Below are 18,043 nucleotides of genomic sequence, written 5' to 3'. Positions count from 1 at the left end.
AATTTTTTAACTTCTTTTCAACCGCAGAAAAGTTGTTTCTACTGCTCTCAAAAAAGAAGAAGCGCTTGGCTAAACAAGCTGTTAAGAGTGATCGTATATACGACATAAATTTAATTTATTTCCACGTAAATTCAAATTATTCCCACGAGATTGTAATTCCTCATCCTATCAATCAAATATAGAATAAGATAATTTCAAATTTAATTTCAAAATTATTATTCATTATTCTACCAATCAAATAAAGAATAAAACAATCTCACATTTTATTTTAAAATTATCCCTTATCCCACCAATCAAACCGTAAAAGTCTTTCGGTCAACTAAAGTGATAATGAACTAGTGGTTCATTGCGTCAGATGTCACAACAAACTACATTACTCCACTTTCCATAAATAAAGAGAACACAATGCTTCTGTAAGAATAAATGTCTCCTTTTTTTTCTCCGACTTTCCTCTCAACTCCATGTGCCCATTGCATAAAAAAAAAAAAATGAAAATCTCCCTCTCTATACAAAAATCTCTATACCCATCACAAAATCTTGAAAATTTGATCTGAAAAAAAAAATCTTGTAAAATTTACTCTTTACTTAAAATGTTCAATTTTCTCACATTCCTCTGCTTTACCATTTCTTTCTCAATTCTTGCTTCATCTAAACTTGATGAATTCATTTTTACAAGATTCAATGAACCAAATAACAACAACATAACCTTGAGTGGAGCAGCAAAAATAAGCCAGAATGGTTTTATTCAATTAACCAATGACACAAGTAGATTAATAGGACATGCATTTTGTTCTTCACCTTTCCATTTCAAGAACAACTCCAGTACTACTAATTTCACTTCCTTCTCTTTCTCTACGTGTTTCGCGTTGGCCATAGTCCCCGAATATCCAAAACTCGGAGGCCATGGCCTAGCGTTCACAATTTCTCCTTCAAAAGACTTTAGTACAGCTCTTCCTAGCCAGTACTTAGGCCTACTTAATGCAAGTGATATTGGTAACTTCTCTAACCACATTTTTGCTGTTGAATTCGACACGGTAAGAGATTTCGAGTTTGGGGACATTGATGATAACCATGTTGGTGTTAATATTAACAGCTTAGAATCCAATACATCTGCTGCAGCTGGCTATTTTACTGATGATCAGTTAGTGAAACAAGATTTGACTCTCAAAAGTGGAAAAGTTATTCTTGTTTGGGTAGAATATGACTCTGTTACAAAATTAGTTAATGTAACTCTTTCGCCAATTTCTTTAAAACCAAAAATTCCTCTTTTATCTTATCACTTAGATGTCTCTCCAATTTTTAAAGAATATATGTATGTTGGCTTCTCTGCTTCTACTGGTTTGCTTGCTAGTTCACATTACATTTTGGGTTGGAGCTTTAAGTTAAATGGAGAAGCAAAATTACTTGACTTGAATTCTCTGCCATCACTTCCTGGACCTAAGAAGAAGCATACTACTGGCCTAATTATAATCATCTCGGTTATAGTATTTGTGTTCGCGTTATGTTCAATCTTGATTGTTTTTTATTTAATCCGGAGATTCAAGAATGCTGATGTGATTGAGCCTTGGGAGTTTGAGATTGGTCCTCATAGATATTCGTATCAAGAACTCAAGAAAGGTACTAGAGGTTTTAAGGAGAGTGAACTACTAGGGCGTGGTGGATTTGGCAAAGTTTACAAGGGTGTTTTACGAAATTCAAAAGGACAAATCGCTGTGAAACGAATTTCTCATGAATCTAAACAAGGGTTAAGGGAATTTGTGTCTGAGATTGCGAGCATTGGAAGACTCCGTCATAGGAATTTGGTTCAATTGTTAGGATGGTGTAGACATCGTGGTGATTTATTGCTTGTGTATGAATTTATGCCTAATGGAAGTTTGGATAACTTCTTGTTTGATCAGCCAAAAAGGGTATTGACATGGGAACAAAGGTTCAAGATTATCAAAGGGGTTGCTTCTGGTTTACTTTACTTACATGAAGGCTATGAACAAGTCGTTGTACATAGAGACATTAAGGCTAGTAATGTGCTACTAGATGGTGAACTAAACGGTAAGCTTGGGGATTTTGGACTAGCAAGATTGTATGAGCACGGGTCAAATCCATCCACGACTAAAGTGGTAGGTACATTGGGTTACCTTGCACCAGAATTATCAAGAACAGGACGAGCTACTACAAAGACTGATGTGTTTGCCTTTGGTGCTTTGTTACTCGAGGTGGTTTGTGGACGTAGGCCAATTGAACACAAAGCAGGACCTGAGGAGTTCGTTCTGGTGGATTTGGTCTGGGATAAATGGAGAGAAGGGAAAATTCTTGACATTGTGGACTATAAATTGAAAGGCGAATTCAATGAGAGTGAGGTTTTAATGGTATTGAAATTAGGACTAATGTGCTCAAATAACAAGCCATTGGCGCGACCAAGCATTAGGCAAGTGGTAAGATACTTAGAAGGTGAAATTGGGATGCCTGAGGCTCCAACAACACAAGGTTCTGATGATCTTGAAGGATTTGAATTCGATGAAAGTGAACGTTGGAATACTTTAGGATCAACTAATATTATGATCAAGTCGAGTTCATTTACATGTTTGTCTAATGGAGATGAAAATAGTAGTACTTATGTTTCTTTTTCTACTTCACCACTTCCACTTCTATATAGTGGTGAATATACCTAGATACTGATGTGAACTAGCATTGCAAACTTCTCTTTATGTTTCCAGGAACATTTCCTGATGAACTCTAATGTACATTGTTTTTTTCATTTTCTTTGTGTTACCTCTCTCTACCAGTTCTAGTCTATAAAGACTCAATTGCATAATCGCTACTAAAAAAATCACTATTCAATTTAAAAATGTTTAGTGGCTATTTCCGCAGACAATTTGATTGAATCACTTAGAAAAGAAAAATAATAGTGTTTTCAGTGAGAATTTATTTTCCCTCATATGTTTTCTCAGTGAGCTGGTTTGGTGGGAAGTGTGTGGAAAAATTATGTTTAATAACACAAATTTCTCATTGACTTGCGAGGGAAAAAGTGTTTGTTTCCAATAGTGAATCTAAACTTCTCTTCAGTAGTGGCAAAGCCAAGACATTCAAGGAAACAAAATATAAAAGTAAACACACAAAGAAGTTAATGGGATTCGGCATCTACTATATATTAATAAAATATATCGTGTAGTTCTCCAACGAAGCGAGTTCAAATGAACCTCGTGTGCCCCTAACTCCGCCCTAGTATACTATAGGAAAATTTAACCAAACTTTGTGGTCATCAAATTGAAAATTATAGGAAAATTTAACAAAACTTTGTGGTTTAACAAACATTGAAAAATATGGTACTAAAGTCAGTCATCACCAAAACTGTATTTGACACTAGTCTAATGAAGCAATGATAAAGGCAAAATGATCAAAAAAGAGAAGTGATATAGAGCCCGTTTGGATGGGCTTTAAGTTGATCAAAAACAACTTAAAGTCCCTTTTTAGCTTTTGGACGTGTTTGTCTAATGCTAACTTTAAGCCATAAAGTTCTTAAAGTCAGTCAAAAATGAAAAGTTAGGATTCCTAACTTTTTTTTTCTAAGTGGTTAAAATCATTTTCTTTGACCATGAAAATTATTTTTATATCCCTTATATTTTAACTAAATTTCCAAACTACCCTTTTTATTCTTTTAACCCTAAAATTTACATCATTTTCCTCATTTAAGCACTTTTATCCAAATACTCAACTGCTTATTTATAAAAATAATTTTCAGCACTTCAAAGTTCTAAAAACACTTCATACATAAAAGTTATTTTTTTAAGCACATCCAAACGGGCTCAGTTGTGTTTTCTTAAGCAAAAGGCAAGGTTTAATACTTTTATAGTAGTTATAAAGCATAGTGCCTTTTCTGATGCCACCACAAATGAATGAAGATAAAGTTAAATAAGTACCTGCCTTGTTAAAAATGTAATTTAGATGATATTGCTTCTAGGCAAATAATTTCAACTTAGCCCTCTTTTGGATTTTGAATTTAAGCTCTTTTTTGAACAGAATATTAACAGCCACTAATAGTCAGTGGTGAAGTTGTTGAATAAAGTCTTCTAACGGAATATAAAATCTTCCAAATAAGGAACTTGGGATTATGCAGGCCTCTTTTGAGAACGAGAATAGATTTTGCATATTATCGATTCGAGTTTAAATTTCTATCATAATTCATTCTTTGTACTTATTCGGTGGAATTTTTAAAAATATATATAAAATTTGAATCAAAATTAATAAACTCAAATAATAGTAAGTTCTTAACTTCAGCCACACCCTCAAAAACATGGTATATTGTCAACCACAACAAAGTTAAGAAGGGGTCAAAGCTAAAAGGAAAATGCATAGTGCAATCTAAGATTTTTATGCAAAAGATTCCTAATATTTCGGTTTGAACCTATATGCATATGTACGAAAAATAAGTATTGGTAGAATTAAATATACATCATAGAACTTATTATTCAGACTCAGAACTCACTACGACTCAAAGATGATGTCTGCTTGTCTAGCTTCATTAGAGTTTAGATATATAATATAATACTTCCTGAACCCTAACAATATATTTCTGAAAGTATAAAACTTTGTACATTTTTTTATTTTTTATTTTTTATTTTTTTTGTGGAGAGTTGACGAAGTCTAGCAGCAGCAGTCTTTGATGACTTATAAAATGAGGTCCAGTGTTCATCACGCTGCTACTTTTGTTTCTTGTCTTTTTGTTTGGCCCACTTAATTTCTTTTCAACTGAATTTTATAAATTTGAGTTCGAGATTTTATCTATTTATATGTTCAAAATCAATTATTTATACTTATTTATGCAGTAAATTTTTAAAGGTAATTTGTAGAAATTTCACTAAGTTAGGAGTTAATTATTTAGATATACGTTAATTTATAATATTATGATTCTTACCAGATTTTGAACTTGGGATACATATATTTGGCGTCCAGATACATGTATCTCGGATACATGAGATCAAAATTAGGTGTAATTTATTTTAGATACATTATATCCAAGTGGATTTGCATGTATTTGAGATAAATAGACAAATTTCGCTCGCCTTCCTCCTATCTCGCGCGTGTATCAGGTATTTCAGATACATGTATTTAGTATCAGATATATATATATATATATATATATATATATATATATATATATATATATATATAGTGTGATTCATATGTATCTGAGATACATAAATAAATCTTGCTCGCCTTCCTTCCATTCTCGCTCGCCTCTCACCCTATTTCAGTGTATTTGATAGCAAAAAATATGTATCTAGGTGTATCTGATTTAAAATCTGTTATGAAATTATTAATTAGTGAGATAATATGTAATTATTTTAAACTATAGAAAGAATTGACAAGACCTTAAAACTCTAATTTGGTAGTGCTGCTTATAAGACTCAGAAGAAAATTTCGTCAACTAAATTTAATATTTCAAGTCACTGTTGAAATGGTGGATGCATCATATTTCAGATTAATAATTTTATCGTTCGTATTAATTTATGCGGTAAAATTGGTATAAAACAAAATTTAGAAGAAGAAGGTTATGAGTTTGAAATATATAATCATAAATATGTAAAAATAAGAATTATTTTATAAAATTAAAAATAAATTTGTAAAGAATTATAGAATCAAATTTCTCGAAGCAATCTTGTAACTCCCTCGTCTTCCTTTTCACTATTCGTTCTTCTTCCAAATATTATTAATTACTCCATTAGGTACTATATGTTAAATTATCTTAAAATAATTTAACAAAATAACAATAATATATTCAGTGAAATTTTACAAATGGGGTCTGGGGAGGGTAGGATGTACGCAGATTTTACCACTACCTCATGAAGATAGATATGTTGTTTTCGAAAGACACTCGGCTCAAAAGTCACAATCCTAAGCAATAGAGAAAAAAAAGTAATTAATAAAAATACTTATTTAATCAACTTAAAATATAAAGTAAATTGAATAATAGATCAATTTTTCATTTTTAATCAATTTGGTATTACAAATCTTTCAATGATCAACTTCTTTTCAGTGTAATGTAATAAGGGAAGCTAATATTATATTATTATCTATCAATTTATTTTATCAAATACATCAATTACTCTTTTTATTTCAATTTGTTTATTTTGATCTTAAATTAAAAGTACGCAATATAAACATGTCAGATGAACAATTGAAATTAAAAATTATCAAAAAAAAACATTTTTTAAGTGGATAAAAAAAGGAAAAACTTCTTGAGTGAGTAATTTTTAATATATAATTATTAATTTTAGCGATACTTTTTATTTGTTATCATTTATAGCAATACATAACAATACTATGATAAATATGTACTATATATTAAAAGTGAATTATGCATGTGATATAAATGTATTATAAGTATTTTTAAAATATATTATGCTTGCTTTATAAGAAATTGACACAATATATTATAAATGTATTAAAGTGAGTGATAAATGTATTATTCATCAGTAAAATTTGTATTATACATAATAAGGGAAGCTAATATTATATTATTATCTATCAATTTATTTTATCAAATACATCAATTACTCTTTTTATTTCAATTTGTTTATTTTGATCTTAAATTAAAAGTACGCAATATAAACATGTCAGATGAACAATTGAAATTAAAAATTATCAAAAAAAAACATTTTTTAAGTGGATAAAAAAAGGAAAAACTTCTTGAGTGAGTAATTTTTAATATATAATTATTAATTTTAGCGATACTTTTTATTTGTTATCATTTATAGCAATACATAACAATACTATGATAAATATGTACTATATATTAAAAGTGAATTATGCATGTGATATAAATGTATTATAAGTATTTTTAAAATATATTATGCTTGCTTTATAAGAAATTGACACAATATATTATAAATGTATTAAAGTGAGTGATAAATGTATTATTCATCAGTAAAATTTGTATTATACATATTTTATAAATTATTCTTTGTAATATATATTAAAATTATATTATGAATATTTACTGAAAATATAAATATTATTACTATAAATTATAAATATTTTCTTAATATAGTATATCGAAATGTAAGTTACCTAAAAAAAAATAAAAAAAATTAGGACAAACAAAATATTACTTACCAAAATCAACATAATTTTATTTTTTTTATAACTATTTCCGACGGAATAAATTTCTCTGAGAAGTAGGCTGAGTTATCAATTCTCAATAGAGACGACCGCAAAATGCCCGTGAGAGTGGTGGAGGGTTCTTCCGCACTTTCCCAGCCTTCAGGTAATCAATTTCCAATTAATTTATCATTCTTTTGATTAAATTTATCTTTATTTTTTAATCGAAGTTGCAAGTTTGATTATGAATATAGAAACTGGATTTAGTTTAATCAGCGCAATGTGGGTTTATTTGCTTCTTGTTTTTACATTGAGAATCAGACAAAGTTAGATTTATTTTTTTTGTTTATTATCTATTTGAAGATTCATTTGCAAAGATCTGGGCTGCTCACTTTGCTCAATTCGGTTGTTTAAGTGAAATTTGAATTGGGTTTCTTCAACTTCTGATTTCAGTATGTTTAATTCTAATTGTGTTAGTATGTTGTTTTCTTGAGCTGAGCTTCAGTCAGAAATAAAGGTCTGGTACACACTAACCTCCCCAGACCCACTCGTGGGATTACACTGGTAGGTTGTTGTTTTTGGTGGTGGTGGTTGTGTCAGTATGTAGTTTTCTTGAGCTGAGCGTCTATCGAAAATAAAGGTAGGGTATACACTACCCTTCCCAGACCCACTTGTGGGATTACACTGGTGTGGTGGCGGTGGTGGTGTTAGTATGTAGGTCTGGTACACACTACCCTCCGAGACCCACTCGTGGAATTACACAGGGTATGATATTGTTGTTGTTGGTGGTGGTTGTGGTGTTAGTATATATTGTTGTCTAAGTTTTGTACTTTTTGGTGTCAAATTAGTGTTTGCTGAGTAGTAAGTAGTTGTTGCACGACTGAAATGCTCGTTTTCTTTCAACTGCAAAGGTGGAACTTCAGGAAATACTTTGCCTTCAGTCTGTACACTTCTAAGTGTTGGACAGGTGAGCTTATGCTTTTTTTTATTTTCTCCCTCTGCTCCTGTTGTTTCTATCTTTTTTGTTTGTTTTCTCCCTGAAAGATGGAAGTATGATTGTTTCTATGTTCTTGTGGACTTTATACCAGAGAAGAATCTGAGCTCCTGTATACCTGATTTCAAAAAAATTGTTCTTTGCTGCTTGTATCATATCCAATTGTATAAGATGAGAATGATTTGAATGTTGCTTCCTAACCTCTTGGTAGACTGAGAATAGTTGTGCTTGCTTTGATTGAAATCTAACTTCAGTAAGCATCAGTGAGCTTCAAATTTCATTTTTTTGAAGCTTGTTTGGGACCCTAAAGGGATTTAGTAGCCTACACACCTTGTTCTTTTCCTAGCTGCAAAACCCTGAGGTGAAGCCATGTAGGCCATTTAAATTCTACCAAAGCATTATGGTCGATGGGCATCCATCTGATAGACCCACTGATCAACTGCTGCAAGGGGGCATACTTCTCACTGTAATGTTTTGGCTAATCGTGAAAAGGGCATTATGATGGTTCAATCCTTCCTTTTGATTGTAACTTTTGGCTATTAATTTATCCATGATGCGTTACAACTTACTGTTTATGGTTGTCCAGTTTGTCAAATAAGTGAGAAGTTTCATCATTTCTCACTGCATTGCTTTGTTCCAGGCATTTTCTGGGACTCAGAATGTCTCAAGTCAGCAAAAAGATGAAGCTTGGAGAGTAAATGTGCGAATTCAAGGTTGTGACCTTGATCATGGATATCTCTGTGGTACAATGGAAGCTCTTAATGTTCCTATGGCAGATACACCAGTAAGAAGCCTTTGTTTTACTTAAATGAGCATTAGATCTCTTTTCCTTTTTCTTCCACATTAAATTTCTTTGTTACATGAATATGTAGCTACATTAAAGATTAAAGAATAGGCATCTCTTGAAAGCTTAACCTTTTGGCTGCACCTTGTGAAGCTCCACAGGTGGGAAGACGTTGCTTGACATGTCATTGATAGGTGAACAAAGAGGGTCTTAACCTAACTGGTCTAATTTTTCTTCTATGCTTCCCAGTGGTGTCGGGGTAACAAGTAATCCAAGTTCACGTACATTTTTACTGTTCTCAAAGTTCACAGTCAATTTTGTTCATGTTCTCTAGTTCCAAGAACAGCTTTTTACAATTAGCTGTAATTGCTGCTTGCTGCCTTGTCCTGAAGTTTTCGCTGATCTGACCCAACAAATGATCCCTCCCCAGCCCCCAACCCACAGTGAAAAAAAAACTCTGGAATCTGCTTATCATTTCCTTATATGCTATTAGAATAGGAATAGGTGTACACAATCCTACTTAGAATAGGAATAGAAATAGGAATAGTTTATAGTATCCTACTTGAAAAAGAATTGGTTTATAGTGTCTATAAATAGGGTCTTTATGTAATATTGTTCTTACACAATTCAATAATATTTTTCTCCTATATTTCTCACATGGTATCAAAGCGTTGGTGAGAAACTTCAAGTCACCATGTGTCAATTATTTTTCCAGCAATTTTTGGGGGCTGAATTTTGTCAGTTTTTTGTTCTGTGGGTGTTATGAGAAAACCAACACCATTACAAATCTCTGAAAGCTCAGGCGACCAAACCCCAACCAGAACCACCAGAAAACAATACCTCACGCGCCGTTCAAAGGTGAGATTTTCCGGCAAGATCTGGTTCACGCCCAGCGCGTGAGGTTCTTTTATCAGTTATTTTTGAGTTTTTTTTCTTGGTTAGGGTTGTTCAGTCATTCCGACCAAACCCCAGCCAGTTTTGTCCATACCCGAGCCCCGAAACTAGGGTTCTGGCGAAATCAGGGTTTCCAGACCAGATTTTGGCAGTCAAATCTGTCTTTCTAGTTTCCAGCGACTGAACTTTCTCCAAATTTTTTTTCCAAATTCCTATATATATATATATTTAATAATGTCATTTGGGATTGATATTTTTGGCTCCAAAAATATAGGAAGTTCAAGCCCTATGATTACTTTTGAACCATTAATAGGAAGCTCAAACTATTTAGCTTGGGCTTCCTCGGTTGAACTGTGGTGTAAGGGTCAAGGCGTCCAAGATCACTTAACCAATAATGTTTGTGTGGTAAATGAAAGGGCCAAGGCTAGTGAGGAAGATGCAAAAGTCAAAGCACAATGGGTGAAGGTTGATGCTCAATTATGTAGTCTCCTATGGCAATCTAACGATTCCAAGCTGATGCCCTTGTTTTGCCCATCCCAGACATGTTATTCAGTTTGGGAAAAGGCTCGTGCTTTATACACTAATGACATATCTTGATTCTATGATGTGATATCTCGAATGACCAACTTAAAGAAACAAGATTCCGATATGTCTACTTTCTTAGGACAGGTACAAGCAGTCATGGAGGAATTTGAAATGTTGATTCTAGTTACTACGAATGTGGAAAAACAACAAGAGCACAGACAGATGTTGTTTCTAGTTCTTACACTTGTTGGACTTCCTACTGATCATGATTCAGTGTGTGATCAGATTCTAGCTAGTCCTATAGTTCCTACAATTGATGAATTATTCTCTCGTCTACTTTGTCTTGCCGGGCCTCCCAATCACAAAGTAGCCTCATCACCCACCATTGACTCCTCTGTTCTTGCATCTCAAACCATAGAAAAACAAACATATCAATCTATGGAGAATCGACAAGGAGGAGAGCGTTTTGGTCCAAGTGTAGTCATTGTCATAAACTTGGGCACACTCGTGACATATTTTATATTTTGCATGGTCCACCACCCAGTTATGATCCTATTGCTCTAAAGGAATATAATGAGTTCTTTCGAAATCGTGCACGTAAGCAGACATCTCCACAAGTAGCATTTGTGGCTCAGCCTAATCAATCATCCAATAATGCTCATATTGCTTATACAGAATATGATGAGTTCCTCCAGTAACGAGCAAGTAAGCAAACGTCAGCTTCAGTTGCACAACCTGATGTTTCTATTGCGGGTAATTCTTTTTCTTGTGTTTCACAATCTAGTACTCTTGGTTCATGGGTCATGGACTCAGGTGCTTCCGATCATATCTCTGGTAATAAATTACTTTTTTCTGATATTGTTTATTTACAATCTTTTCCAGCTATTACTTTAGCTAATGGGATCCAAACTAAACCAAAAGGGGTTGGCAAAGCCAAACCCTTATCTTCTGTCACTCTATACTCTATTCTTTATGTCCCTAGCTCTCTTTTTAATCTGGCATCCGTTAGTCGTTTGACGTGTGCCTTACATTATGTCATATTCTTTTTTGATGATTTTTTTCTCATGCAGGAATGCAGTACATGATAGATGATTGGCACAGGGCATGAATCACAAGGCCTTTACTATCTTACCTCTTCAAACTCCTTTACAGCATGCTCCGTTACAGATCCTCCAGACCTAATTCACAAATGTTTGGGACATCCGAGTCTATCCAAACGGCAAAAGATGGTGCCTAGTTTGTGTAGTTTGTCTAGTTTAGACTGTGAGTCGTGTCAACTTTGGAAACACACTCGTGCTACATTTTCACGTAGTACTGAGGGTCATTCCGAGTCTATTTTTTCATTAGTTCATTCTGATATTTGGGGTCCTAGTAGAGTTAGTTCACCCTTAGGATTTCATTATTTTGTTAATTTCATTGATGATTATTCAAGATGCACTTGGGTTTTCTTAATGAAAGATCGTTATGAGTAATTTTCTATATTCAAAAGTTTCCTTGCTGAAATACAAAATCAATTTAGAGTTTCTATTCGTACTTTTCGTAGTGATAATGCCTTAGAATACTTATCCTCCCAATTTCAAGAGTTTATGACTCACCATGGAATTATTCACTAAACAACTTGTCCGTACACCCCTCAACAAAATGGTGTAGCAAAAAGGAAGAATAGGCATCTCATTAAAACCGCTCGCACTCTTCTTATTGAATCTCATGTTCCATTGCGCTTTTGGGGAGATGTAGCCCTTGCGTCTTGTTATTTAATTAATAGAATGCCCTCATCCTTTATTCAGAATCAGGTTCCACATTCCACACTATTTCCTCAGTCATGTCTTTACTCTATCCCCCCTCGTGTCTTTGGAAGCACATGCTTTGTTCATAACTTAGCCCTAGGGAAAGATAAATTAGCACCTCGTGCACTCAAATGTGTCTTCCTTGGTTACTCCTAAGTTCAAAAAAAGTATCGTTGTTATTCACCTGAACTTCATCGATACCTTATGTCTGCCGATGTCACATTCTTTGAGTCTCAACCTTACTATACATCTTCTGATTATCCTAATGTATCTGAGGTCTTACCTGTACCAACTTTTGAGGAATCTACGGTCTCTCCTCCATCTCCAGTTGTAGTGCCACCACTCCTAACTTATCATCATCGTCCGCGTCCAGTTGTAGTCTCAGATGATTCATTTCATGTGCCAGACCCTGCTCCTACTGCGGACTTGCCTCCTCCTAGCCAACCGATTGTACTTCAAAAAGGTATGCGATCCATTCGAAATGCTAACCAACATTATACTTTCTTGAGTTATCATCGTCTATCCTCACCACATTATGCCTTTGTATCATCTTTGTCTTCTATTTCCATTCCTAAGACTATAGGTGAAGCACTTTCTCATTCTGGATAGAGGCAGGCTATGATTGATGAGATGTTTGCTTTACATACAAGTGGTACTTGGGAGCTTGTTTCCCTTCCTGTAGGTAAATCAACTGTTGGTTGCCGTTGGGCTTATGCAGTCAAAATTGGCCCAAACGGTCAGGTGAATCGACTGATGGCTCGCTTTGTTGCCAAAGGGTATACTCTGATTTTTAGGCTAGATTATAGTGACACTTTCGCTCTCGTGGCTAAAATAGCATATGTCCATCTTTTTCTTTCTATGGCTGTTGTTCGTCATTGGCCTCTTCATCAGTTGGACATTAAGAATGCTTTTTTGCATGGTGATCTTGAGGAATAAGTCTATTAGATTAACCACTTCGTTTTGTTGCTCAGGGGGAGTCTAGTACCTTTGTATGTCGATTGTGTAGGTCATACTATGGTCTGAAACAGTCTCCTCGAGCCTAGTTTGGGAAGTTTGGCACAGTAATTCAGTAGTTTGGCATGACTCGTAGTGGAACTAATCACTAAGTCTTTTATCGGCATTGTACACCAAATCTGTGTATTTATTTAGTTGTTTATGTTGATGATATCGTTATCACCGGCAATGATCAAGATGGTATCACTAATTTGAAGCAACATCTCTTTCAGCATTTCCAGACTAAAGACTTCGGCAAACTGAAGTATTTTCTGGGTTTTAAGGTTACTCAGTCTAGATTAGGTATTGTTATTTCTCAACACAAGTATGCCTTAGACATTCTTGAGGAGACAGGAATGACGGGATGTAGACCCATTGACACTCCTATGGATCCGAATGTTAAACTCCTTCCAGGACAGGGGGAGTCACTCAGTAATCTTGAAAGGTATAGATGGTTGGTTGGACAGTTGAATTATCTCACAGTGACTAGACCTGACATCTCTTTTCCTGTGAGTGTTGTAAGTCAGTTTATGACTTCTCCTTGTGATAGTTGTTGGGATGCAGTTATTCATATTCTGCGATATATAAAGTCAGCTCCCGATAAAGGACTACTCTTTGAGGATCACGGCCATGAGCATATCACTGGATATACAAATGCTGATTGGGCAGGATCACCCTCTGATAGACGTTCTACATCCGGGTATTGTGTTTTAGTAGGAGGTAATTTGGTGTCGTGGAAGAGTAAAAAACAGAGTGTGGTTGCTCGATCTAGTGCAGAAGCAGAATATCGAGCAATGGTTGTGGCAACTTGTGAGCTAGTTTGGATCAAACAGTTGCTGATAGAACTAAAATTTGGAGAAACCGGTCATATGGAACTTGGGTGTGATAATCAAGCAGCCCTTCATATTGCATCAAATCCAGTGTTTCATGAGAGGACTAAGCACATTGAGATTGATTATCACTTTGTTAGAGAAAAGATACTCTCAGGAGATATTGTTACAAAGTTTGTGAAGTCAAATGATCAACTTTCAGATATCATCACCAAGTCCCTCACTGGTCTTCGTATTAATTATATTTGTAACAAGGTAGGTACATATGATTTGTATGCACCAACTTGAGGGGGAGTGTTAGAATAGGAATAGGTGTACACAATCCTACTTAAAATAGGAATAGAAATATGAATAGTTTATAGTATCCTACTTGGAAAAGGATTGGTTTATAGTGTCTATAAATAGGGTCTTTATGTAATATTGTTTGTTCTTACACAATTCAATAATATTTTTCTCCTATATTTCTCACTCAAACAGAGTTTGGAACTAAATCAAGTGAGTTTTGAGAGGTTGTGTTGAATAGAGTAATGCAGTACCAGAAACTTTACTTTGAAACCTAATGAACGAAATACTTCATCCTCAATAATGAAAGAACATGTTTTGAAAGAACATGTTGTGGAGGCTGGTGAATTCGTTAAGCTCTCTCCATACTCAATGAGGTAGATTGTGTTAAGGGCTCTGTCACTCAATCCTTTTATAGATTTCCCTTGAGAGATACTTTTGTAATTGTACCTAATTTATCTGGCATCATATCCCACAAGGTGTAAAACATTAAGAACTCTTTTAGATAAAAATATACACATATTTCTAGCCTTGGTGGACAGAGTTACCTAGTACATGTTACTGGTGGGAGGTGGCAGGTATCCCGTGGAATAAGTAGAGATCCGCAAAAGCTGGCCCAGACAGCACGATCATAAAAAAAAAAGTAGACATATTTCTGGAGGTCCTTGATCCAATGTTTCATACTGGATCCTTGGGAATGATCACTAGTGCAAAATGGCTTGTTTTCTAGAACCCTGCAAATGGAGATTGAGGCAAAAGAGATTATTATGAAAAATAAATTAATTTGGTGTCTAGTGTCTACCTTGGACTCTTAACTCATATGAAAAGCCAAACATTATTATGGCCAATGCATCGTGCATGTGTCTCGATGGGACACGTGTGTAACGGGGAATTTCTTTTCAAAATAACTCACACGAGAAAGTAAAAAAGGAATTTGCAGGAATGAATAATCACTGTCAAAGATTCTGCAGTTATATATCTGATAAGTGAAATCAAAATTCTGCTTCACACGATTTAATATTTCTTTTTATTTAATGATATTTTCTTGTTAAACCTTTTAGTCTTTTGTTCAACGCATGTTTGTTGAACTCTGAAAATATGTGAGTTTGGTTCAGTGCTCAAAACTTTATCTCGTATCTTACCTTGAACCTCATTCTTCTTGTTTTCACCTTTAACAATCAGGTAGCTACCTAATTCTCACTTATTAAATTATAAAATAGAAGTGACCTAATTCTCCATACACTTAAGCTGTAAACTAGCAACACGGAATCTGTAAGTTTGGTAACCACTTGAAGCTGGGTCTCCTCGTCTGTCCTTGAGAATTTCTTACTTCTGCTATCAGACTTAAACAATCAAGTAGTTACCTAATTCCCATTATATTATAGTAGAGCTGCTGTAAAAGGCTCTGGCAACACACAAAGTACAGAGAAGTGCACACCCTCTAATCTCTATAGCAGCTTCGTTTCCATAGAGAATAAACTTACTGTTGAAGTGATTCGTCAAGTTGTGATCAGTCTTCAGCATGTAACTGAAACTCTAATCTGTGATCCGTCTCTTTTGGTAAAAAGGCTGTTAACCAATATGTTCTGAATGCTCTTTTATATATCTATCATGGGCCAACCTCGAAAATGTAGTATAACACCAGTTCTTCGTGGTATTGCCAGGTAGTTACTTTCTGGGAAGGAGAAATTGTTGATACCAAGAACTATACTTTCTTCACTGGCAAATGGGGTGCCACGTATGCTCTTTCCCTCCTCTTTCTACATTAACCAATATTTATTCCAAATGGTTCCAGTAATTTACTAGATTAGAAGTTTAACTAACTGGTTTGATTTTGTGATCAGATCAGAAGATGACATAAAGCACTGGACCAAGTTTCCGTCATTTTCACCCCTTCTGGTAAGCAGTCAAAGTTTCTTCTTTAAATACAGATATTCAGCCTTCTTTATCTTTTCTGCTCTTTTCAGAGCCAAGTGGACGTCGATGGCGGTAAATCACTGGACCTGAGTAACTACCCATACATATTCATGGTAACACGTCTTCTATTACTGATTTATACTGTAAGGGAGCTTGATTGCATTGCTCATGATGTATTACCATTCTGACTTTGGCTGTGCAGAGATGGAAAGAACAATACTTCGTGAATGTTGGAACAGACTGTGGGTTGACAATAGCTGGTTTTTACTATGTTTGCTTCTCCTGTAGTGATGGTTCCATCAATGGCTTCTATTACGATCCTAATAGCAGGTACCATCTTTTACAAAGCTCTTTCTCTATAAGGTTTTCCCATTTAATATGGAGTACCTATTTCGTGCTCATGAACCTTGCCCATCTATTATAAACTTTATACGTCTGAAGTTGATGAGGAAGTGATTGGATTTATTTTGGCAGTCCTTTTCAGAAGTTGGAACTGAAATCCACAAATGAGGGAAGATTGGGTTTCAGTTTTTCCTCATATGAGTTGCAGTGAATCGTCATCAAGATCGGTGTATGGATGGTCAGTAAATATTAGCTTTTACTGGCTTTGATATGTTATTTCTGAGTTGTCCATCAGATTTGCTCATTGTCAAGTGGACGCGAAATTTCCAGTATACACATTTGAGACTTGGCAATGGATAGAGCTACAGGGAACAGAGGTCCTGATTTAGTTCACTTTTCCAGTAGATGAAGATTTATTAAGGAGTTGAATCCTAGTGACAAAGTAGTCATTTTATTTGAGATTTGTTTTAGTGGTATATTCTTATTATTAACTTATATCTAATCTATTGATTCACTGGAAACCCCAAGATTCAAAAATATTTTTACTTTCTTAAATTTCGTACTAAGTCAAAATCAAACAAACAAATTGAAACGGTTGGAATAGTGCGCTTGTGATGCAAAGGGATAGAAACCAAGACAATATGCAACTTTGATCATGAAAGATCTATTGGACTGCTGCTAATAACAAGTGCTTAAGCTTTTCTAGCATAGATGATGACACTTGAGAGAAAAGAATATGAAAGGTGATTAAAGCTATAAGAGAAGTTTAGTTTAATTAAAGATATCTTACCCCTATCTTTCTATTTTTATAAGATAAAGATGGAGATTGAGATGTTGTTTTCAAAAAATTCCGGAAGTAATCCATGAAGGATTGTAATAAAAGAGAGACACATGATTGCAGGAAAAGAGACAGATTATGTCCAATCCAACCTCTAGCTACTGTGAAAGTTATGTATAGATTAACACTTTAAGCAACTAAAAAAAATCTTCCTTGTCAAGAATAACATTCTTTAGTATTAAAATCATTTCTTTTAGAATTCCATTCAGGATATTACCAGACAATTCTTTATCATGTCACCATATAAATATTTAGAGGCCTCCCTTTTCCTTTACAAAGCTCAGAAGATTGCTTCTACTACACAACATTTCAAAAAGTTAAAAAACGATCTTTTCTTTATAGTAAAATCAATCTTGCGTGTGATTATAGCGTTGTATACACTTTCAACAAATATCGATAATCTTCAATAATATTTGTTATCCTCTTTGATAAGTTTAATAACAACTAAGCTTATTCTACACTTCTTTCAGTATATAAGATAATATAGTTCATCAAGAAAAAAGTAAAAAAGAAAAAGTTATAAGGAGACACACTATATATGTTGTTGAAAATATTTATTAAAACGTAGTTTTAATAAATGAATGACATTCAAACATATCATGAATCATCTTGAACTGTAAAGCCATTCACCATTTTCTTCAAAGTTTAACCATGTGAATTTATATTTACCTCTGCCATTTAATTAAAAACAATTCTGCTTGTAGAAGTCCTCCACTTGAAGCAATGCATATATGCGTCTTCTTTCCAAAGAAAAAGACTAAA

General features: G+C 34.2%; 2 protein-coding genes across 3 annotated transcripts; both read left to right on the top strand.

Annotated features, from left to right (window-relative positions):
- Positions 1 to 438: 438 nt before the first annotated feature.
- Positions 439 to 2,809, top strand: LOC129876485 (L-type lectin-domain containing receptor kinase S.4-like). The gene has a single exon (XM_055951934.1). The coding sequence runs from the start codon at positions 591 to 593 to the stop codon at positions 2,664 to 2,666; it is 2,076 nt and encodes a 691-aa protein (XP_055807909.1). The 5' UTR covers positions 439 to 590; the 3' UTR covers positions 2,667 to 2,809.
- Positions 2,810 to 7,149: 4,340 nt separating this feature from the next.
- On the top strand, positions 7,150 to 16,931 carry LOC129876150 (uncharacterized). 2 transcript variants are annotated; one of them, XM_055951498.1, is made up of 9 exons: positions 7,156 to 7,261; positions 8,007 to 8,062; positions 8,730 to 8,873; positions 15,849 to 15,922; positions 16,029 to 16,083; positions 16,152 to 16,214; positions 16,304 to 16,431; positions 16,576 to 16,681; positions 16,774 to 16,931. In XM_055951498.1, exons 1-8 carry the CDS (start codon positions 7,213 to 7,215, stop codon positions 16,652 to 16,654), a joined length of 648 nt encoding a protein of 215 aa, XP_055807473.1. In that variant the 5' UTR covers positions 7,156 to 7,212; the 3' UTR covers positions 16,655 to 16,681; positions 16,774 to 16,931. The 2 variants fall into 2 exon arrangements, with proteins under 2 accessions (XP_055807472.1, XP_055807473.1); XM_055951497.1 differs by having other exon boundaries at positions 7,150 to 7,261; positions 16,576 to 16,931.
- Positions 16,932 to 18,043: the final 1,112 nt, after the last annotated feature.

This window comes from Solanum dulcamara, chromosome 12, assembly GCF_947179165.1.
Source record: "Solanum dulcamara chromosome 12, daSolDulc1.2, whole genome shotgun sequence".
NCBI lineage: Eukaryota > Viridiplantae > Streptophyta > Magnoliopsida > Solanales > Solanaceae > Solanum > Solanum dulcamara.
Note: the sequence above shows the minus strand (reverse complement) of the source record. Positions and strands in the feature narration are given on the sequence as shown.